Here is a 25360-nt window from a genome sequence, read left to right as displayed (position 1 = left end):
TAGAGAATGTCACAAATAGTATGGTAACATTGAAGGACAGCATATCTGCTGCCAGAGTTCATGTGGCCCGGTACTTTTCCCTTAGGCAATGTTGCCTCAGAACATTTTAACTTAAGCCATTTCGCCATAGAACATTTCGCCTTTAAGCCATTTTGGATCACGGATATTTCGTCTTAAAATGCAAATAAATCAGCGCACTCCTGCTTCCACTCACTCACTAATTTTGAAACTGCACTCCCGCTTGTTTTTTAAAGCAATGAGCTCCTGTTCAATTAAAAATGAGCGGGGTTTCACTCTTATAAGTTATCTGAATTTGACAACTCTTTATGATTGCAATTAAATTCATTATATTGTAAGTTCAAGTGTGCCGTACAATTTTTGACAGCCATACATTATTTGCAATACCGTATAATAAATCAATGGATCAAACCAGTTAAAATAGGTTTGGCAAGAAATTTTATATGTCTTCGACACAAAAAGTTTGTAGCCACTATCTTAGGGGACATACATTTATGTGTGTTCGTACAATATAGAGGACACACAGTTATGTGTGTTTGTACAACATCATCCAGTTAATCCTGATATTTAGCTAGAAAGGTTTTTCAAGTTGTTGAACTTATACTTGCGTGAGATTTTGATATCTTATTTCATTGTACAACATAAAAATAAAAGAAATCGTGTTCCAGTTGGGAAAAGTCGTTTACAAAAAAAGAAAAAACTTATCTTCCATTGACATCTCCACACAGGAAGGAGCTGGCCGTGTCTCCGAGGGTCCAACTTCTGAGTCTTTTTAGAGTGGCTAGATACAGAAGAGGTAAACTTGTCAACTGAAACGACAGAGAGTCGTCGATACAGCATAAAATAACGTATCCTTTCTTATATTGAGACATAATTTCAAGCGTCTATGCTTTCAATCTTTAAAATTATTCTTTATCTTGCAAATTTTTGATTTTATCTTATAAGAGGTAGAAGCTGAAAATATAATACAAACTGATGTAAAAAACAAAAATCAGGAGATTGTAAAATGAAGACGTACTCCCACTTAAGAATTTTGAACGGTGTTAAATTGAGCGCGATTGATCCAACAATATTTCTGATTGAAATTGATGTTTCTATTTTATTTTTAAATCAAAATATGTAATGATTACTATTATAAAACTATTTTACGTTCGTACATTTTCGCTTAAGGCATTTTACATCAAGGATATCTTGCCTAAAAGCCTTCAAACCAATTAAATGGTTGATACCTGTTGGAATAATGACGGAATTATGATCTTATCTCATATTATGCTTGTTCGTAAATCCAAAAATATTTTCGAATACGAATAATTCATCATATTTAATGATAATTAGTTAATAATAAATAAGTGATTAACACTTGTTGATGTTTTTGTTAATTTTTTTTTCTTATAATACTGACTTTAATTCCTATTTTGTCTCTGATTTGAACTCAATACGTATAAAGATTTTGAAAGTTTGTATGTATTGAAAATACAATTCAATTTTCCTACTGAAAACAATTATACAATGCGTTTCAAAGTAATACACATATTAAAAGGAGCATGAATTTCTACGAAAAAAAAATAATAAAAACGTATAAATTTCATTTATTTATATTTAGAGAAAAAATATCCTTGAGGTAAAATGTCTTTAAAGCAAAACGGCTTTTACGGTGAAAGATCCTAGCTCCGTAAATACATACAAGCCAAAGACTCTTTAACATAGTCGATTATGGATTTATTATTCAAAGTTCTGGGATGATTTAAGATAACTAATAATCTGAACTATGGCATAAAATTGTCATTATATTTATGAAACTTAATTTGGCTCCCATATGTATTTCAAATAAAATTCATCAATTCGTAATTATTTCATTTTGACAATAACGCTGCCAACAGCATGTTATGTACAAATGTACAAAAAAAGTATATGCTCAGTTTAATAGAATTTGATCCTCGAATTTCCAATATAGCCTTCAAAAAAAGTCCATACATTTTTTTTTCTATTTTTGGCTATTAATCAGCACTTGGTGATAAAGATAGAAATACACTATGTGAATATATTTTAAAGCCAAATGTTAAAAAATTCTACAAACTATTTTAAAATGGCTGTATCATGCTCATAATTCGAGTTACTATTGTTTCAATTTGAAAATAAGTGCCTTTTGTGCAGAGGCTCATTCCTTCAAGACTAATATATGTACAAACTTATTTTAATTTTTCCATACTTTTATCCTTCTATAATCATGTTTTACTGAGAAAAGTACCAAAAAACCTTATATCAGGGTCAAAATATGGTACATATGAACTTTACTTATATGCTGATGAAGAAGAAGTTTTTATGATTTATGTAAAGTACATATTCAACAAGCAAATAATCTGCTTCAACAATCCCGACAATTCTTGTTTTATTTGTGGTGAATAGACATTCCATACGGATTCCTGTGGGGGCTTAAGAAGAATCTTTCCAGACAAAAAACAAACGAAAGTTTTTAAATTACAGTCATGTAAATTATATAATATATATTTTAGCAAGAACACGATATCTTTAAGATAGCCAATGAAAATAGCTCATTTATGTTAAAGTTTTAAACTAAAACGATTAACTATAAACTATAATTATATATTAGGTAAATTTATCTTGTAAAACCTTTTTGTATACAACATTTTTTGTTGCTTTTGTCCATTTGATGTAAATATAATCAGACCTGCACTTTCTTTTGACAGTCTTGAAAATGCAAGAAATAATCAGTGACCATGTGAAAATCCTGTTTTTGATAAGTATAAAGGAATTTTTTAAATGTTTGACCCTGTGATTTATTTATTGTCGTTACCAGTGCTAAGTTGGCGTGTTCCTTCTTCAACCATAAACATAATGATTAACTCACTCATTCTCTTCCTAATTCCCTTTTTTCATTCGTATTTAATATACGTTCTTCCTTTTTCTATTGCTATGTGAGACATAAATGACACCCCCATAAATTATTATAATTATATAGGATTATATTTATGTAAATATACAAATATTTATATACATCTAACTGAATTTCTTCAGACTTAAACAAATTTCCCCATAAAAACTTAAACACAGTAACTGAATATAGCGTTTTCACTTGACTTCAGTACTCTTAAGGTCAGCCATTGAGGACCTTAACTAACCAAGTTTTATCATTTATAATAATAAATTCAAATATCAAATTTTATCATTGGCATCAATTAATATACATTGCAGAGGTTAAGTCTTTTTTTATTTTAAAGCAATTTGATGGAGTTTCATCAAGGTTAATTGGAAATTGGTGCATATCGAAGTGGATCCTCCAACTTTCTTATCTTTATAAGTAAGAACCGTTATCCGAAAATCTTGTTATCACATATCAAGGGTTCCTTTCTCCCAAGTTAAATAAAAGTTACTTTAAAATTCCAGCAGCACACCTCCATCCATCAACACAGATCCAACATTACATTCAGAAAATAGATTTATCATTTTACATCCACTTTAAAATTCACTAGTTAGAGTTATACTATTCATGCATCCTAATTTCAAGCTATATAGACACAAGATGACTTCTTACAGACTCGTAGTGAGTGAGTGAGGAATTCCAATCTATGGACTTTCGACAGAGTCTTTAAAGCAGACTCTCAAAAAAACATAGCGGCCAGGTAGAGTTCTCAAGGAATTCCATACATTACATCACACTTCTTCATTGATACCACCAGGATCCTACTCGCAAGAGGGATCTTATTTTACCTTTTCAAACTGCTAGCACCTCCTTTCTTTATCTCTCTCTTTCCTTCCTTTTCTCTCTTCCAGCTAGGCCAGTCTCAATATATAGACTTTTCTTATGAGATCAATTAAAAAATGAGTGCTATCCTTGAAATATTGTCATGGCCTTATCTCAACGATATAGAGCGTTTTGGGGTAGGTTCTTCTTTTTAAATTAAAGTTCATATTTTCAGCTATCCAATGAGATACTTTTAAACTTGTTGAATTTATTTGACTTGGAGCTATGACCCTCTAAACAAAAAGCACCTATTTTCAACTTTTATACCATGATATCTCCAGTTATAAGCATGATACAGACATTTTATGAATATTTTTAGAAATTCTTTACATTGAGCTTGAAAATATATTTGCATAATGTATCTCTATTTTCAACACCTACCGCCTACGAAAGCATCGTAACTAAAAAATAGCTAAAAATAGAAAAAATGTATGGATTTTTTCTGAAGGACATGAGGGTAGCAGAGATAAAAATGTGTTTCAACTTTCCCCCGTCCTCCCTACTCTGTACAAAGAGATGATGTTGAGTTTATCTTTCAGTATTGATAAATTATAGGACTCTATTTCATATATCAGGATTATTTTTACTTAATAACGCAATAAATTAATTTCATTTGGTATATTTTCTTTTAAGTGTTTTATTTTACATTCAGGATCTTGTATTTATGATCATAACGTAGTAGAAACTGCTTTTGTAGCTTATCCGTTGTAATTAAACCACGGAAGTATTTCGTAAACTTTTCAAGTATATCTCAGCTCTATCATTAACGGCTATAAGCATTAACAATTTTTTTTGGGGCTTCAACCTGAGCAGAATTACTATCCAATAAAGACAAAGCTAACCGAAGAAAATAATCATCAACAGGAAACAGGAAAACAGTGTCATACTTTTGACCATTATGAAGTAACATATTTTTTATCGAAAATCAAATAGACGAGTTGTTCATAAAGCAATAAATAAAGTCATAACTAGATTTAAAAACATTCACGTACCAAATAGAAAACTATCAAATGCTCCATTCGATGCAACATATCTTATGCCATGTCCCGAGGTACTTTCATTAGTCCAATTTACGACCATTTTTTTTAGCTTTTTGATCAACATCATCATCGAAGAATGAAAGGATGGCAGCAGCTTCATCAGTCAAATACCATAAATGATGATTAAGTTTCTTTTAGGCATTTTTTGATTAAGTTTTGTCTATTTTTTCGTAAGCTTTTGAAGATTTTAACAAGCATAAATCCCTAAATGGTACTTTGACTGTTAAAATACATTGAAGCCATGGCTTAACTTATATTGTTACAATAAATACATATAATAACGCTATTTTATTGTCTTTATTTATTTTAAACTGGAAGCTTAATAAGGATATTTTTAGATATTATGTTGCTCTGGCCATCCAATCAGCTATATTTTTTTTTAATTGTCTCCAACTAAAAATATAATACCGGGTTCTATAAGCTCTTGCAATTTCTTTTTGTAACTCACTGCAATAATATATTAATAAATTGTCAATTTCCGAAACTGATAGATTACTTTGTACTTATGACTCTAAAGAGACTATTGTGAAGAAATGTATATTTTACGAATAATCTTTTATTTTTTTAAAGAAAGAAATATTTGGATTTGTTGTTACATATTTGATTTTCACTTCAAAGATACTTTTTAAAATCAATTCTTAGAAATGATGATGACAAGCAAATAAAAGTATTTATCTTTCAAATGTTAACTCCAGCAGCATAACGGTACTATTAAGACGATCAGTGTATAAGCTGTGATATCACAACAGAGAACTTGCACATTTTCTTTGATTTTTCTGTCTAGGATTGCTTTCCATATGTAAAGATAATCGGCAAACTTTCTTCCTTCATCTTCCAGTTATTCAAAGCAGGCAGTAATTTTCAATCCCAATGTAAACCTACAACGTCTGGTACTTTGTCTTTAAAATTAATTTTTATGGTGTTCACCTGATATTTTCATTGATCACTCTGCAAACATTGAATAGCTAATAGGAAATTCATTAACACAACCCCCCAATTAATCAATAGTTGCTTCAAGAATTAAGATTTATATATCTCATATTTAATTGATACCCATCTAATCCAGCTATTAGCTTTGGAGTAATCAAATATTTCTTAATCATTTTTGGAGTTGTAATTTCATACTAAATTAGCTTGAACTTATTTAGCTATAAATCAGAAAAAATTCATACAGATTGTATATTATCTTGAAGCTTCTAGTCTGTAATTTCATTTGAAGTTAAAATCAAACAAAGTCACATCCTTTCTCTAATTTGAATTTTCAAATATAATACGTAAAACCTCAATGTCCTCAAAATATAATAAGACTTAATGCAATACTATTATGATGAATAAAAAAGGTATTATTTATCAATTTGGAAAGATACACTCAACATTATCACTTCATGTAGAGTAGTGTGGACCGGCGAAAGTTGAAACACGTCATACTGTATTACTTGGAGATACTTCAAATTAGACAAACCAAAGTTCTACACAACAGACATTTATCTAGATAATAATAGTCAATCGAGATAAAATGCATTTATGATAAGTACTTTTGGTATAATCTTTATTTCAATGAAACTTTCCCTGTTCACCCTACAATCAAGTCATCGACTTGACTTTAAGCCTTTTTCAGTACCTGTTATCGTATTTAAGTAGCTGATATCAAATATAAAAAAATAGGCGGTATTTTTTCAAATTTAAAATTTTTGAGGGGAAAAAATGTATGGTATATGTTTTGGGACACCCTTATGCACATGCCTGCAATATTTCATTAATCCGACTGCATTGTTATGTCTTATATCAAACATATGTATATGATTTACTTCTGGGAGCACTATATACAATGCACCCTGTATACACGTTCGATGCTATATACATAGTGCATACTCCTGCAATATTTCATTCTTACAACTATATAGATATTACTGAGATCCAATTATGTTTGATCAACCACATACTCTCTTCCCAATAACATATTTTTTCTTCAAAAAGTTCTCCAACGGATAAGTTTCTGCAAATATATTCTATATTCACTTGGAATTATATAGGTAGGCGTCAAACTAAGTAAATCATTAGGATAATTGATTTAACTAAACTACAACCTTCAGATTATGTTTCTTTCCAAAGTTCTTTTGAAACAAAATTTTTTTTAAAGAAAAAGATTGTTTTCTTTTTGACACGCTTTTTGAGAACGGCCTATAATGTGTTCTCCTAGATAATCTTCATTATCGAATATCTCATTGTTTTTGTTTACTTTTTCTCCCATATTATAGGATCTGTTTCTAACGATTATATTAAATGTTTACTACTTTCTTAATGAGGTTTTGTGAAATATACACATTGACAAGCAATTTCTTTATACATTTTCCGTAAATATTTTCGCAAATTACATATCGGTTGATCATTTTTTTTTAATCTTTATTCATATCATGCATATATGTAGATATATAAACAAAACATAAAATAATATAATCAAAATTGTTGTAAGGAACAGATTATATTATCAAGGGCATCTGTAGGGAGTGGGCTGGATCGGCTTTATTACCCATCCCCCCTCCCCGGCCAAATAAAATAATTTTTGGCTCTTAATTAGAAAATTTCATATTTGAATTTTTTTGTGAAACGCTGTGGATTTTATAATTTTTTTATATAAAACTAAATTTTTTGAGAAGGGCTATAGATTTTTGAAATTTTTTCAAACAAATATAATGTTTTCAAAAAATTTAGAATATAATTTTATCAAAAATTTAAAATTTAATTTTTCAAAAATGTAATGTTTTCAAAAAATTTCAATGAAATAATTTTATATATAGGGTGTGGTTTTACAATTAAGAATTTTTTTAAACCAATTTTTCTTGGGAACCCTTAGTCGTACAGCTTTAAAAATCAGTTTATCAGATTCAACAAACAATTTCGTATAAGTTACGTTTACAAAGCGTTGAAAACGTCGTCCGAGTAGGCTGAGAGTTGTTAGATTGAATGATTAGGTTCATGGATTACGTTTGTATATAAATGGATTTGTTGACATAATCCCTACTAATTTAAGAAATAGAAAGGTTTATGTCCTGGTCTCAAAAAATTTTAATTCTAAAACTTTACCCTATATATAATCCTGCGAACACCCCCCTGATTATTGGAGTAAGAGAATAGGGGCTTGACTTTTGCGAGATAATTGGACAATTAGCACTTTGGAAGATCATGAATGTGGATGAAAGGGCTCCATTTTATGGAGAGGTTGTGAAAGAAATATCGCAATTTGAAGTTTTTTTGTGAAATTCAAGTCAAAAATGGCTTAAAATGACCATATTTCGTCTTTAATGGACTATCAGGGGAAGAAACAGAGGAATGAGGGCCCTGGGTGATCATTATGTAAGACACTAGAGCTTTTCCTTGTATCTACCACGAATCATTACAGTAGTATTATTTTCAGGAATACTTTGTTGGGGAGTTGTAGTGTGCAAATCTATTTCTTTCAGTCGCTTCCGGCCTTTTTACTCTTGAACATTGATGAATTCGGATAATGTTGCAGTGTCTTACGTAATTATATGATCTCCTTCAGCTTCATCCCTCTGTCCAAGGAGCGGACTCCGACCCTCCCTCAAAATCAGAACATATTCGACATAATGAGACCTTTCATTCATGATCCTCCACAGTGTTAATTATCAAATATCTCAAAAAAGTCAGAATCCCTCTCCCTGCAATAATATACTCTTCGCTTTAAAACACGTCGCTTCACCTTACTTTGCAAAGTTATTTCGATAGTATTAAAAAGATGTGGTAATTGAATTTCAACTTTCTGCTATAGTTGTCTCCAATTTCCCGATAGAAAGGAAAGTATGACGCACAGGCAAATTGATACAATATACCCAAAATATTTTTCCATAACTTTAAAAGCTACAAGAAGATATAAGAGAAGAGAAATACCAATCCGTATCTAGAACATATGTAAAGAGGATTTAATCTGTTGCTGATCCCAAGTCCAAACAAGACATCAAATAACAGGGGATGAATACCTTTTTTCACTTTTTACTATAGTTTTTTACTCAGGATGAAAAAAAAATTACGCAAAAATAAGTTTACATTTTTTTTTTTCAAAGAATTTCATACTTGAAATTTTATTTCGGAAATTTTTTGAAAATAGCTCAGAATTTTTTTCCCCAAAAATTAAATTTTTGAAATTTTTCCATAATTTTTTTTTTGTGAACTTATTTGAAATTTTTTTCTAAAAAATTTATAATTTATTTTTAAATTATTTAGTTTCTGAATTTGTTTCTCAAAAATTGAATTTTTGAATTTTTTTTTCCAAAAAATTTGATTTTTTGTAAACAGCTGTAGATTTTGAAATTTTTTCCCTAACAATTAAATATTAAAGTTAAATTTTGAACCTTTTTTTCCCAAAAAATTCTTTTTTTAAATATTTGGCGTATAGTCATGGATTTATTAAAAAATTAAATAATAATTTTCGATTTTCTTCAAAGAAAATCGAAAAACTAAAAAAAAAAAATGTTTATATATAATCCTGCAAACGCCCCCGCTAAATATTTCCCAAGAAATTCTAAGTATCATTCTCTGTTTTTCATGGTCATTCAAATACGTTATGCATCGTTGTTATCTCCTCAAGAATTAAAGTACTATAATAACAGCCTGAAAAATAAAAATCTACTAATCTATTCATATTAGCTACGTTTTATTATATGTCAAATGTAACCTTCTCTTTTTTTCCATAAAATACTTAAGGTGTTTATAGATACACATACACGTCTGTAACATTTATCTATTGGTTCTCATGTGAATAAAATACAATATTCAATCCCTCATGAAAAATTTACCCTAATACATCATAAAATCTATGTGCAAACATTTATACCTTTTTATCCTTTTGCAGATCTATGCCGTACTTGGTGTCATTGCACAATACCAGGAGTTTGTTAAAGGACAACCTTATTCCATAGGAGAGGTATGTATTTAGTTTTCTACAAAGATTTTGTAATTTTGATCAAATAGATAATATATTAATATCATCAATCTACTAAATTGGGGTTTTCTTCTTTGTAATCAAATGTATGTATGTAAATAATTGCATCGCTTAAAAATTTATCAATACATCAGTAACAAAAGTGCATTGATTCATATCAGATGCACATTTTGTTAATACGTAATAAATACATTTAAAATACTTTTTATAAGATATCAAAGCAATATTAAAAATCTAATTGAACGTTTGTCAGGAACTGTTTTTTTTTTTATTTGTCAATGACTATTGATTCAAAGACATAAATAAAAGCTTTTTCCCGGTCCATGTACAATGATAAAAATAATATCAATTGGTAGCCTGCATTTCTTTTTTTTTATTTGCTGTTCCTGTCATATCCGTGTATCGACATAAAAACGGATCCAGGAGTGTTCTAAATTACTCTCTGTTATGCTAAGTGGAATAAAAAAATAGAAAATAAAATATGGAGGTCGGAAGGATTTTTACTGGAGTGCTAGACTTAGTCAGGGAGACAAAGAATAATTTTGAGATGTTTAATACATTTGTTTTCTTTGGTCTACTATTAGACATTATGTTAAAATCCGGAAGGAAAAAAAAAATTCCCATTTAATTTATGTCTGTTTTGTCAACATACCAAACTGAACAGGTAAAGGCGATGGAACAGACTTTCGTATACCTTTTCAGCTGTATATAATATAGTAGCAAAAAATATGCGCTACTAGTATGTAAAACATAAAAAGGGAACAATATGACGTCATAAAAACAAATGTAATGTTACATGATTATGGCGTTTTTTCCTCGTCTTTATTTGTTTACATACTTGGAGCCCTAATAACTAATAACTTTTAAACGAAGGACTTATGCATATTACCAACATAATTTTGCATAATTAATTTATATGCACTGAGAAAAGGCCATTATTCTCATCTCTATTCATACTATTGGTTCCCAACTCCACCTATTTCTTGAAATCACCGTCGTCTAATATCTTTTTTATTTTAATTTTTGACAGGATGTAAATTTTATTTAATTCTCAAATATTTTGCTTTAAACCCTCTTCAGAAAGGCTTAAGTTTTCATTTGGTGGCCTGTGTTTATAGATATGGCAAAATATAATTTCCAGATTTTATATGTTAGAGAATAATTTGTTGAAAGTTACTCAAAATATCGTGTAAGATTGATTGTTTTGGATACATACGATAAAATATAAAGTTAGGAGTATTCGTGTCCAATAACCAATTTGATATGTATTGAATTTTTACATGTGTTGCGAATATAAACATAATGTGAGGTACCTCACATAACGAGTTCCTTGAAGGGAAACTGAAGCATTTTATGATTTTATCCGAATAAGAAGAGCACATAATTATGTATACAACAACTTTGTTATTCAAGTATCACAGTTAGAAGAAAAGATAAAAGTACTCTAAATAATTAGAGATGTGAAAGTTGTCAAATTCCTTGAAATGTAAATCAAAAGTGGAGATGTCTATGGCGACCTATTTATTATTGAACAATAAATATATGAAAGAGAATGAATGAAAAATTGCTCTTTTTTTGGCTTGGAATAGAAGACCTATTTTAATTTATTAAGGTGTTACTCTAATCCGACTACTTTTTTGGAGTAGCGAGTTATTCTAAAGAGCTACTATTTCCAAAAGCGTAATCAGATTAAAGTTACTTACCTGTCCATGGTACGTTACTCTTTTTGTCATTGTTCTTAGAAATTATCCTCTCCCGTTTAGATAGTCCAATGACACTTAGATCATTAATCATCAGAGGGCAGCTTAACGCACCTGTTTTTGTTTTTGTTTTTTTTTACATACGTCCACCACACCACTCTATGGCAATCAAAATTATTTGTCATAGTGTTGATGATGACTGCATAGCTGCGGCCCTCTACAATGTTGTAATTGTTTGGAGTGCATTTCTACAATACACATAACAAAATCAAATTTTATTTTATGCACTTCATAGATTTTCTTTTGCGCGGACAATGTTCAAACAGTGCACAATCAGGAAGCTTGGAGGGGCATTGGCTACAATATACCACACATTTTCTTTTTTTATGTTACGAGGTTGACGTGCGACAAAATCGTTCGCCTTAGGTCAACTCAAGTGTGCTATACCAGACCCAAATACAACGATAGAGGGAAGAGAGAGAGGGACCTATGTTTTCCAGCTCGAAATGGAGCCATTATTTTAAATTTGTATTACCTGACGATGGCAATATTAAGGTTAGTTGTACAATCATTGTTGGTGAAAAAGAGTTATCGACCTTTAGAAACACAACGTCAAATTTGAAGTAACATTTGGTGTCGCAGCAGAGCACTGTTAAACTTATAGAGCAAGTCCCACCCACTGCAAAGCAGAAAGCTGCTAGTGCAGGAGATTCCTGACCTGATGGTTGTTGTGAATGTTTAAAATGCATTTGTTTAAAGTGAGTTTTGTAAAAACCGAAAGCCATTTTTATCGGGCAGGAGTAAATAATAAAGTAACTTATAATTTAAAATAGTTACTTTGAAAATCAAGTAGTCATTAAAGTAACTAATTTACTTTTTGAAGGAGTAATCAGGAGCCGGACTACTTTTTCCAAGTGGCAACTCTGTACATGAGGGACGGCATATCTGCTAATGGAAATAATCATTAAACACATTCGTATAATAATTCAAAAACTATAATACTCCTCATTAGCTAAAATGTTCCCATTTTTAAAATAGGTAGAAATAATGAATAATATTGCTAATATTTTTCAGATTCCCAACTTTTTTTTATTTTAAAAACTTTTGCTCACATGGATTTCTACAAATTTTACCATCTCTACTAATAACTTAAAGAAAATACTTGTCCGAAAATATATTGATTGTTCTTTCACCGTAAGGAAAAGATAAGAAATTTGGAACCTATGGGGATTAACTTAGAGTATAAATAATGCAATTTTTTTTTAGCAAAAGTTCAACAATTGTGTGCTTTGTATATATTTAGTAAAATACTAAAAGTTTTCAAACATATTCAACGTTTGTTCTCTTATATTTCCCTCCCAAGGGGATGAGTATTCCCTAATATTTTTATTTTTGAACTATATTTTTAGCATGCTGATATACATATTTAAATATTCATTTCCAATTATATAAATTGGACCTCATTAAACTGTCCCTACTGATTCCAAAGAGGCTAAATGCAAATATCCGAATAATCACTTCATTTTGAAGATTTGTTTTTATGCAATAAGTAGATCAATCACATTGCAATCGAACATCTTCTTCACATATTGTGTATTAGCTTTCTCTATGATTTTGTGGATCGCAATTTGGGAATAATGGTATCAATAAGTAATTATTGATATATATATATACGATAAAGGTATTGATCATGGAGTACCATTCAATTGGTAGGGAATCATTAACTGGAATACTATCGAACAACCATTTTAATTACCAATTTAATTAGATGATAATGTAAGCTCTCTATGTGAAAAATTATAGAATTCAACAAAATATCAACACACACACCCTCTTCTCGCGCCTGGACAAAGAAGTCGAAGGGATCTTTTCTTTAATTATGAAATTCAATTTTCTAATTTTCTTGCTCCTATTAGTAGTAAACTGGGATTGGTTGAGCATGAATTGTTATTCATATTTTTTATTTTAGAGACAGGTCAAGATTACAAATAAATTTACTGTAATCGGTCTTAAATAATTAAATTAGTATATAATTTTAACCTTCTTAATCTTTTCATGACAAATTAATATTGAAATTTTGATAATTTTACAAAGCTTAAAACTAATTTCTTTCATTATTAATGATGGTTTTTTCTTCCCATTTTTACACAATAAAATGGATCTGAGAAATTCATTTCAACAGTCTGAATTTCTCTGTTTTTAGGTATTAACATAAAATATAAGGCTTCTTGGCAATAATACGTATATTTGTAAATTTTTAATGATGATATTTGGCTCTCAACTTTCGATATAGAAGGTGGAAAAATTTTTATTTTTGCTATTACTATTGCCTCCCAATTACTTTTTTTTATATTTATATTTGTAGCTGTTTGTTTATTTATTTGTCCGATAAGGACTCATATTTAACAACGAGGTCCTATTAAAAATGAAAAGAAAAAAGTTTGAGGCCCAAATTGTCGTAACTCAAAATTTACAAATTAGAAGTCGAATATCATATGTTAATACTTAAATGATATTGATCATTTAAGATATTTGTTTGTAAATCCTAAGCTTTTTTTAGCGTGTGAGTTTGTTGTTGTTTGAAACTAAAGGACTCAACCAGACATAGAGAAATCAACGACAACAACACACTAACGGCAAATAAATATGCTCTTCATCTTTTTCCTATGGCATCGATTGAACGCTGCCGTTCTTTCATGATTTACGGCTTTAACTGTTATTTTTTGTATAAAATGGCCGCCAATATTTCAGTTGATAATGTATATTTAATAACTTTTTAAGTTATTATTTAAGCGATTATTCAAAATTAACAAAAAAACAAAACAAACAACATTTCTTTAAATATAAGATACTTTAGTAAACTCTTAAGAATTTCATTTTTTTACAATAAATGATATGATTGTTTGGACATAAAAAAGTGAATAAATTAGAAGAATTGATTATAAATCAGTGTGATCAACATTCAAGTTGGTTCGAATCCAATTTGCACTTTTTATGTCTTTTGGAATGCTAAACATATTCATGGACGTAAAGACAACGTACATTTTATCTGAGGATGATCAATTTTTAATCAACACACTATCATAGTTGAAAATAATATGATATACCGCTATGTTAAAAAAGAAAGAATTCAAGGGTTAACGTGTCCCCCTGACAATGGGAAGAATATTTGGTAGAGGAGCAGAATAGCCGTCATGACGTTTCATTAAATTAGCTGCAAGCAGCTATCAGACGAAAAAAAATCTATAAACGAACCCCACTCCATATCTAGCCATGGCAGTAAATACCCATAAGTCTACTACAAAAAGTAGTTCCACTTTTGTTTTTCATATTTTGATCAACTCAACTCATGAGCATTATGAAAAAATATTGCATTTATTGGCTAGTTATACAAAATAATGAAATTAAGGTTATGTCCTCTAAATAGAACGCCTCAAAGACTTTTCAAATAAGAATATACGGCAGTTGATAGTTAATAGCCAAACAGAAACGAGAAGGCAACCCATTCTCTATTTTTACTGAGTTTCCACTCTTTCCATTGAGGCCTTTAGTTCGATGAATATTAATTTTGAGCTAATAAAAAATATGTGTTTTAATTAAATTCTATCGAGTGTTCATAATATGAAAGGAGTTTGCAATTGGTATGTTACTCTTCAAATAAGTAATGATTAATGGATTACTGCTTAATAAACCCTACATAAAAGAGGTTTTTTATTGAGAGCAAACAAATAGTTGCTGAATAAATAATAGGCTAGATATACCCTTTTTTGTTACTTTATTAAGGTTTTTTTTTTCTTTTTAACAAACTATGGAGTTTTATTAAAAACAAAACGTATCAATGATTGTATACTAATGATTGAATCTTTTCTTATCATAATGAAATAAAGAAGATTTTGGGATTACATTGCAAAAGATTGTATCTTTTCCTGACAATAAACTAAATGACATTTTTGAAAGGATAATAAAAGTATTGTTAGCAATAAGTAGATTTCCCTAATGCAAGTAGATATCTATTAATAAAATGCTCATTTTTATAACACTAAGAAACAAATCATTATTTTATCAAATGTCCAAAATGTTTCTTCAACCCACTAATACATTTTACGGTGAACACAATATAACAATAGACCACAATAATTAATGCATGGATTTCTAATTGAGATGATGATACAATACGTCTTAAAATGGTCATTTCGGATGCAAAAATCCCCATTTAGTCATTCATATTGTATGAAATACCTAAAATTCCAGTTTTTGGATCATTTTCTGCAATGAATATCATAGTTTGAGATGTGATCATTGTTGAAATCATAGTCTTCATTTTATTCTTGGAGCGACAAATTATTCAATTATCTGTCAAGGCCGCTTTCTTGGGTTGCTTTAAGCATTCTGTCTACTGTCAATAACAAGCAGCTGATAGACTAAAATAGTAAACTACAGTAAAACCACACCAAAGATGTTGCAATAACGCACATTTTATCCCGAGATCTTCGGCCTGGTTTTACGTTGATCAGGATTCCAGCCATTTTAAAAGGCTTGGGTACTAGATTTCAATGGTTCTATGTATATTTATAGAGAATGAAGTTGTCATAAACTGCGAAAAAGTAGATTTTGGAAGGTTAGAGACTGTTTCTAACATTGAAATCAATCTTTAATTTCCAGTAAAACAACAAGTGTTTATTTAAGCGTCCTTTAAATGTTTCAAGTGCTAATATTGGACTTAAATTAGTGATTTCATCATCCAAGGGTCCTATTTATGGATTCTTTATTGAGGGATCTTCCTCTTCATAATAATCTAGAAGCACTCTCCTTCTCCTTCGCGCAGGTTGTGAGCCACACGGACGACCTGCTTGTAAGATATTTTTATTCTTCTTCCTTATTTTACATTGAAATGAAAAGATCCCCTACGGATCGACCCCCTGACCTTAATCAAACTAAAAATAAAAAGAAAATGATATTTGTTAAAGTTATCTCTAAGAAAACAGAAAAATGTCAAAGAAGCCGTAGGAAAAATTGACCTTAGCTCAAAATACAGGTGGGAAATGTTTGTCATTACTCTAACATAGTCCGACAGCAATCGTGCATTCAATAACGCAAATATAAAGCAATTGACATTATACAGAGCAGCCCTTCACTTTGGTTTTTGAAGATGAAATTACAAGAGCTCAGGTTGGGTGTAGCGACCCATCTTTTTACACGAAAGTCCCAATGGGCATTTGCCAAGATTGGAACACTTGAAAAAAAGCATACAAAACTGAAGTTATAGGACCTCCAGAAGACATGGTGTCCATTGACATGAAGATCAAAGACATCGAGAATTTTGAATTGGGGAATAAGAAAAAGTTTAAAGTAACAGCAATCAATACTTTTAAGAGGGTTGATGAAACTAAGTTAAAAGAATGGATAAAAAAATTTGTGGAGATCTCTGACTCTTACCCTGAACATAACCCAAAAGACTTGGAAGCAGAAAAATGTTTCAAGAGCTACAAAAACTTATAGAGGACCTCAAATTATAAACTTGAGGTTGTGGGCGACCCGTTTAACATCCTCCAAATAATTCTAGTCAACAAGAATCTTAGTAATCTCTATTTTCTCAGAGTATGACAACAATGCCAAAGGTGTTTCAGATTTGGTCATTTTTGACTTAACTGTACGGAGAAAAGACACCAAATAATTAAAATTCAATGCAGTTCTTGAAGAAAAACTTGAAAATATTTCTGAAAATAATACTTGAGGGAATATGGAGCCTACATCTCCGTGGTAAATCTTACTGGTAGAGAAGAACCACTTCCAAACGAAAACCCAACAAAAGATGATTCAGACCCACAGTCTGAACCACAACACCTGAAGCTCCTATTACTGATGTGGTGAACGCTGAGAAGCCTGAGGGGTCCACTAACACAACGGAAAATAAGCTTGTTCTTTTATTTGCCTATATATTAAAATGACCTTCGAAAAAAAAACATACAAACCAAAGTTTTGGACTTAAAATTAAACGTAGGCAGATAATTTCTCTGAATTCCCGAGGGGGTAAAGCCAGAAGATCCAGAGCTGTACTTATGAATCATTTGATGTCATTGAATCCTCACATCATTTTTCTTCAAGGCATTAAATCGGAGAACTATTCCTTGTGTAATCGTAACTGTCCTATTTGTTTACCCAAAAGGTTTTGGTGTTTTTCATAAGCAATGGTTCGAATAGATGAGTCTTTACTCTTGAGGATGTTTCTTGTATCAAATAATACTACAAAAAAATCATTTGCACAAAATTTGAATAGATGCCCATGGTTTAAAATTTTGTCTTTTAAATGTTTATAGCCACAGTGAGACCCACTCTTCTTTCTTTCTGACTATTATTAATAATCAAAGGGAATATATTTTGCCTTTTATTTCGATTGGTACACCCGAATATAACCATTTTGATAAATTGAGTTTGCAAGTTTAATCTTGTAGATATTATCCGTGTGTTGAGCCCGTTAGATATTTTTTCTTGAAAAAGGGGAAGTCAGATGCCAAAAAATAGATATGGCTTTGACTCTCCTTAATTAGTTCGTCTGTTGGAAACAGCTTCATACAAATCAGAACCTCATTCGGATCATAAGTTAACTATTATGGAACTTTATGGAAAACGGAACAATAATGGTTTTAAAATACCAAAATGGGTTTCCTGGAAGAAGATAAATTTAAGATGAAACATAAAGAGCGCTTGACAAGGATTTTCGATGATTCATTTTCACCAAATCAAGCAGAACAGATGCTGAGGAGAATTATAAAAATTACTGTAATACAATTTCTTGAAAAAAATAAAAAGAGAGAGTTAAGGATTCAAAATGAAATTGGAATTACTCTAGAGGAAGGCTCTATTTTCTCTCGAAGAGTTATGGGAAACCCTGTCAATTATTTTCGGGTTGCTGAAGTTGCGTAGACAAAAATGGAGGGAAAACGTAGTTTGGAGAGTAATGCCCATTTTAGACTAAAGCAACTGTCAGCAAAGGATAATTTCTCAGCCCGGGAATAATGAATATAAAATACTTGTGTAAAATTCACACGAAAAGGAGTGATATTTTAAATTATTTTCATATTAGATTCCAGAAAATAGTAGCCACAGAAAGAAAATGCTTTCCTAAAAAGAAAATCAATCTGAAGTAATTTAGAATATACAATTTAAAATTTTAAAATATCGTTCATTACATTAAATTTCATGTCAAAAAAGTATGGTGGGGTTGGAGTATGTTTTCAAAATTGAATGTTTTTATAATAACATTGGACTTATAGTCAGAATATCAAGTATGTTAATAAGCATAACATTGACTTATAGTCAGAAGATGTTACCATAGTAGAAGCAAATTCAGAAGCTCAATTAATGAAGAAACATCAAAATACAATAATTTATTTGGAAAATTTAAGAAGAGATCCGATCTGGAGTTAAATTGGAGTAAAACTGCTATTATGCATATCAGTTCAGAGAATCCTACTCGAGATCTCAAAGTTGGGAGCTACAATATAAATAAGAAAGTTTAGGCATCACGTGGGAGAGTAATGGTATCCACGAAGATAACTGGAACCTAATTAAGTCAACAGTAGATAAAAAGATAAACCTCTGGAGGAAGTTAAATATACAAAAATGAATGGACCTATACAGTATTCAAGCTACAACAAGTTCTTTAGTTGTAGAAAAGGTAATTATGGAGGAAGAGGTATGGCTTGGTAGACTTTTCTTTAAAAACTACATCAAGGTCATAAAAAGACCAAAATCTAATCTTTATGTTATATTTATAATATCTTTTTGGTTTATATATATATTAATATAAAGGAACCAAATAAAATTTAAAAAAGGTTTATTTTCAATTATTTGAACGTTATAAGATAATAAATAACAACTGTTCGTTACTGTTAATTACTATGAACCTTATAAATGATTATTATTATTTATGAGTTAACCATTGACACATGCTATGTCCTAAAAGTCATCAACTTATTTTTTAATTATTTTTTCGTCAGTGGTAAATACTATCTTAAAAAAGTACAGTTACTCTATTTGATATTTAAATATTAATTTTTAAATTGTAAATTAATTGAATGAAGCCATGTATTAAATTTAATGTATGCCAATATATTTACATGAAATTTAATTAAATTCTATAGAATTATTCTTTGAGAAGGTTGTAGAAACAAAGAATATTATAGTTAATTCATTTATCAAAGAACCTTTGATTGTATAATGAACAACCACTCTTCTTTAATATTTTAATTTAATATATGCAGTTCAATAACTTTACATAATTGTATCACAAGCTGTAAAAACTATTGGCATAATTTATCGACGTACCTTTTAAAATATTCAAAATTAACTTCTTAATTTTATAAAGAAAGTATAAAAGAAATTAATTAAACCAATGCATAAAATGTCCAACTTCAACTCCGGTGTTTTGAACTCACCTATTCTGACTCCTTTGTACGATTTTATAATCATATATTTTATTCGCTATAAAAAGTACTATTAATTTATTTTAGTGAAGAGACTGGTAAATATAAATTTAATTCATAGGTTTACTAGTTAAATCTATTATAATTACTAATTATATGTAGAAAATAATTGTGCCAAGTATTAGGAAAGTATTTGGAACGTAAAATATTGAACATGATCAGCAACATATAAAATGGATCAAAAGTTTTATATCTTAAATTTATTACTAGTTCATTCATAAGTTTCTGAACATATTTTATGGAGTCGTAATCAAGGAAAAAAATTTACTTTCACTCATAACATATTGATTGTTCTCAAGACTAAATAATGAACTAACATGGCTAGTGGCTACTCTCTACGTAACTAATAATTTAAACTTCAAAAATGTTTGGAAAATATAGACTATAGAGCACGTTTAGAACTCGTTTGAAATTTGTAAAGTAAATATATTAATTAGTTTCAGCATTCAAGTTCCATAAATTTATAGTACTTAAGACCTATAATTTATAACCATTAAGAAAAAAAAAACACTTTTAGGATGCTCAGTGTAGGCTTTAGATTATAAATAATTTTCATTAACATACATTATAATAATTTTCGTATTTGAAGGCGATAAAAATTTCCCAACTCCTAACTATGACTCCGCCAAAAAGGCCCATACTCCCCCTCCGCAGTTATGAATAAAACGACAATGAATTCTTGAAGTTTAAAAATATATGGATTTCAGAAATTTGAATTGTGTATGAAAAATTGTAGGGATATCTTTTCATTTTTTGTTTTATGAAAGTCATTACATTTTATAACTCTAAACAATAACTAACTAAAAATTTATATTTTGTAATTTATTAAGTAAAAAGTGTTGAAATAAATCATAAATGGTGGGCAATTAAGAAAAATTATCTATTTGCATGTTTTAAGAATAATTAAATCTTTTGTTATTATTTCATAATAGTAATTTTTCCGTTATATACCGTTTTTTCTTTTTCTTTTAAAAAAAAATAATCTTAATTTCAGAAGATTCAATTATATTCAAAACTTGATTGATCGTAACCTTGAATATGTGTTGTTGAGTTATAATTGTAAGTCTTTGCTGAACTCAGAGTAGAATTGGGCATCGACATAGGAGTAATTTTAGCAAATCCCCTTGTTTTCTCCTCCCTCCCTTGTCATAGATGATTGAAGCTGTTATAATGAAGCGTGATCATAATTATTCTTTCTTTCCACCTAAACATTCTTCAAATTGTCAAGGTTACCATTTTGATTTTTGTTTTTTTTAAAACGTCTATCATACACACTTGCTAACATTGGCTGACTGTTATATGATGGATAGAGGTGTTCTGCTGAAGTTGTAACTAACTATATTTAATATATATATTTAATTGATCAATATGGAGGCATATAAGTATCAGGGGAGAAGGAAACCTTAATACGTGATAACAAAGCTTATGGATATAAATTTACTCATAAATTAGATGATCCACTTCGATATTAAAATCTACAGAGCATTTTCACTGACGTCATAAATGGCTTCATAATTGAAGGAGACATCATTTTTGGGGCTCAATATTGATATTTTTACTACATAAAATGAATAAATTTCCAATAAATCTTGATTCAACTCCGTCAAATGGTTTTATAAATAAAATAAACTTAACACTTTCATTGAATTCTACTTCATACAAACGATAAACACCGACATTTGAATATAATCAAAGTAACATCTACTGAAAATCCCTATGAAAAGTCTAATTTTGTCCAATTATTATTCTTTTTTAAGCTATTAGGGACTAGAAAGATTAGATATTTGATAAAAGCGTACTATTCCAATAGTTTATCTTAATTTTCAACGTCTCTTCCGTTGCAAGACTCTTTTATAGTGTCGCTTTGATACTGTTTGCGTAAGCAAAAATGAATCACAGCAGACAGCATTAGCAAAATCATCTAGAGCTTAAATATGATTAAGGTTAGCACATTGAAATTTATAAACTAGTGAAAAAACACATTTTTGTTCCTTAAAATTCAAAATGTCCACCTTTAGCCTCAATTCCAGGCACTACGCGAGGTTGGAAGGCCTTTCACACTCTGATGAAATACTGATAAGACATGGCCATCCACTCCCGCTAAATGGAGGCCTTCAGCTCAACAGTACTTCTGTGGGAGGACATTACAGGTTTTGGTATGACTTTCCTGGGGCAAAAGATCTTAGCAAAGATGGCTGAAATCAATAATGCGTACGTTACATATTAATACATATATAAATATGTAAGTACTTCAAAAGCAACATCTTCAGGAAGAGTTTTTTTTTTTTTTTTTTTTGCAGCCAAGCTTTCTTTTATAGCTTAATTAATACCTATATACTAAAAAAATATTACGTTATTTTCTCTGTTCTAAGTTAATGAGACATTCAAGGAAACATTTTTTTTAGTGGTTTTAAGTATGTAGTAGAGGGGAAATGCATAAAGGAAATTGGTTTTATTTTCATGCTGAGAACTTACTTAGTGCATTATATTACCCCTTTTTTGTTAATGCAATTTTCTTGCAATATAACTAGTATATATGAACACACTGCATATTTTAATTAATGAAAGTAATTTATTGATATTACATAATAAATGGTGTATGCCTTTCATTCGGAGGTATCGAGGTCACAAAGTGTCGCCTTTCTTTATTTTATTTTGTTATTCGCAGAAACATTTTTTTTATTACTATTTGTTGAGAAAAAATAAGTTTGATTGCTTTAAAACTTGTGCTATATATTTGGTTAATACAAACAGTGATTTGAGTTAGAAGGTTTAGTTGTTACAAAACTCTTATAACTCAACACCATATTTTTTTTTTTTTGTTCAATTTGTTCGTTGGGTTTGTAATGTATACAAATAAATATCAATTATGAGCTTTGAGTGAGAAAGTGACCTGAAGAATCTTCCTAATTTCTTAATGAAAATGGTACTGCATCCTGACTTTTCGTAGAGGTCTGTTAGCTACTATCCTCGTTGATTTGAGCGGTTCTTGTTGCTCTTGAGGTACTCACATATCTAGATACACTTTTACATGCAACGTCGGATTCGAATCTACTCTTCAATTATTATAAGAACAATACCTGAAACGCAAAAAGAGAAAGAATGAAACCAGAGTCCCCCCTCCTCTTTCATTTTACTTCATAAAAACAGAAAGGTTTACTTAAATATACACAAAAATATGTCAGGGAAACCCCATGCAGAGAACAAAACAGGTTGTATGCAAATCTCTTTGCGCCCATCAGATACTTGAAATTTTACTAAACAAATATATATAGTACACGGAGGTACTTTATGAAAGTAAAAATGATTCTACCAAGAAGATATTCTGAAACTTGCAACGTTTTTCAGGACAGACATCAGGAACAAAGCGGGATTTTCAAGGGCGAAACCGATTTTATGTCCCATATTAAGGACCGATATATCCGATATCAATACAGAATGTTTTTTTATAAAACATAGATAAACAGAGCTTATAAATTAATTACCTATTAGAAGGCCTTCTCTATGAAGATATAGTAATGGGGTGGGCATGGTATCATTTTAAAAACGTGAGTTTTTTGGAAATACAGTTACTCGTTTTCATACTTTGGAGTAGTTAGGAATGTGGGTTTTCCTGTCGAATAAAAAAATTCCCAAAAAAAGTGTGACAGTATATTTTACCCAATTAAATTTTAAATGAATTGCAATCGAACTCCTGAGTTCGATTGGATTTTATGAACATCAGTTAATTGTTTCAAATTTTTTCAATTTATTTGCATAATTTGAAATTTGCAAATCAACGGAAATGACTCCACAAGTAATAAACCTACGAGCTAAAATGGATGCCATAATATCTAATGTTATTCAAGGATTATAAATTCGTTCAAATTTTGTAATTTAAATCGGAGTTATTCCAGAGAACCTAACATTTTTAAGATCTTTGCAGAATTGCGCATAACTAAATACCAAATCAACGTTTTTATTATAAACAATGTTGTTTATTTAATTCTGTAATTTTATGTATAAAATATTAATCCCTCTAAAACCTTTTAATGAAAAATTATTGCAAGAGAAACAAAAAAAGGGAAAAAATTAAAGTATTGAAATACCAAAGCTTGATATAAGGATAATTGAGCAGATCATTTATATGATATGATTTTTAGAACTGTTATGGAAAGCAAAACTTTAAATTTGTATTATTATTATGAAAATATATAAATAACTTTTTTTAACCATTTTTTTATTTTTATTATCTTTAAAAAAAAGGGAGGTCGTGTTGTCTCACCTTGTATAATAAAACAGCTTGAAGACAAGCATGATTAGCAAACTGTCAACTAATTTCAGATCTTTTTTCTTGCTCCTTATGAAAACAAGATTGAGTGATACCATTAAAATATGCATAAGCTTTAACGATACTACATCTTAAATTTTTATCTGCTTTTTTGTAAGCAGTTGATCTGTTTATTCTTCTCCCTTAATAGTGTCATAGAGATAACATAAATAAAAACTTCCTCTCGGTGCGTACAAGATAAAAGTAAAAGTTTAAGTTGACAATCTGCATAACTCCTTCATGCAAGAGTTTTAAATTATTAGTGCTGCCAGGGCATAAAAAAATAGAACCGAAGAAACGTCATAACTATCAAAAATAAATTTGTATTTATGACGTCATTTCTTTTTTTTACATATCAGCCACATTATTTTTTCACTATTTACAAGCATAACAGGGAGTACTAATGAGCGCTTCCAGTTTTGTTTATAAAGATATTTTCGTTTTCTTGTTGGTTGTAAGTTAAAAAATGGCCAGTGATATGAAAGGAACAGGAAATAAAAATATGAAAAGGCGTTCCTCTAAAATATCCAGGCTGCCAACTGATATGACTTTTATTTACGTCTCGAGTCATAAACTTTGATCTACTGAACTCAAATTTTTGTTATTTGATTTTGAGCCTTTTTTTTCTTCCTTTACGAGGAAAGCTTAAAAGATGCCGATCAGACCTTTGAATCCAAAATATGATTTTATTAAGCTATATGAAAATAATGGATAAGATTTTAATTATAGCTATTGATATTTGTAGAGCCAAATAGATCTAGTCCGGAAATTACATTATATTAGAGCCAACATGAGATAGTATACATTAATCCTTTATCTTATTCTTTTGTATATGAGGCTTGTATCATATATGGGAATCAAAAAATATGTAAGTAGGTTGATATATTTCTTGATATGCTTTTATAATTGAAGGTATTCATTAAGGATTTAGTGGATCTAAATTAACAATAGTAGATTTTTGTTATTTGAAATAAATGGAAACTCAATGTGTTCTAGATGGTCATTGCTCAATATTAGAATAGTGTCGACTTCAGCCAATTATGCGTAGACGATAAATTAGAAATGGGGAAAAAATGGAAATTCT

The 25360-nt window shown here is 29.8% G+C and overlaps 1 protein-coding gene across 2 annotated transcripts in view; it reads left to right on the top strand.

The window, feature by feature from the left end:
- The window catches only part of LOC121120739 (uncharacterized), a 71703-nt gene that overhangs the window by 26035 nt on the left and 20308 nt on the right, over nt 1-25360 (top strand). For both annotated transcript variants that reach the window (XR_005865186.2, XM_040715594.2), the window contains exon 7: nt 9692-9763. Coding sequence is in view for 1 of the 2 variants with exons in the window: in XM_040715594.2 (XP_040571528.1) it covers nt 9692-9763 (72 nt within the window). In the remaining variant the exon portion in view is untranslated. The remainder of the gene's footprint in view (nt 1-9691; nt 9764-25360) is intronic.

This window comes from Lepeophtheirus salmonis, chromosome 6 (genome assembly GCF_016086655.4).
Source record: "Lepeophtheirus salmonis chromosome 6, UVic_Lsal_1.4, whole genome shotgun sequence".
NCBI lineage: Eukaryota > Metazoa > Arthropoda > Copepoda > Siphonostomatoida > Caligidae > Lepeophtheirus > Lepeophtheirus salmonis.
Note: the sequence above shows the minus strand (reverse complement) of the source record. Positions and strands in the feature narration are given on the sequence as shown.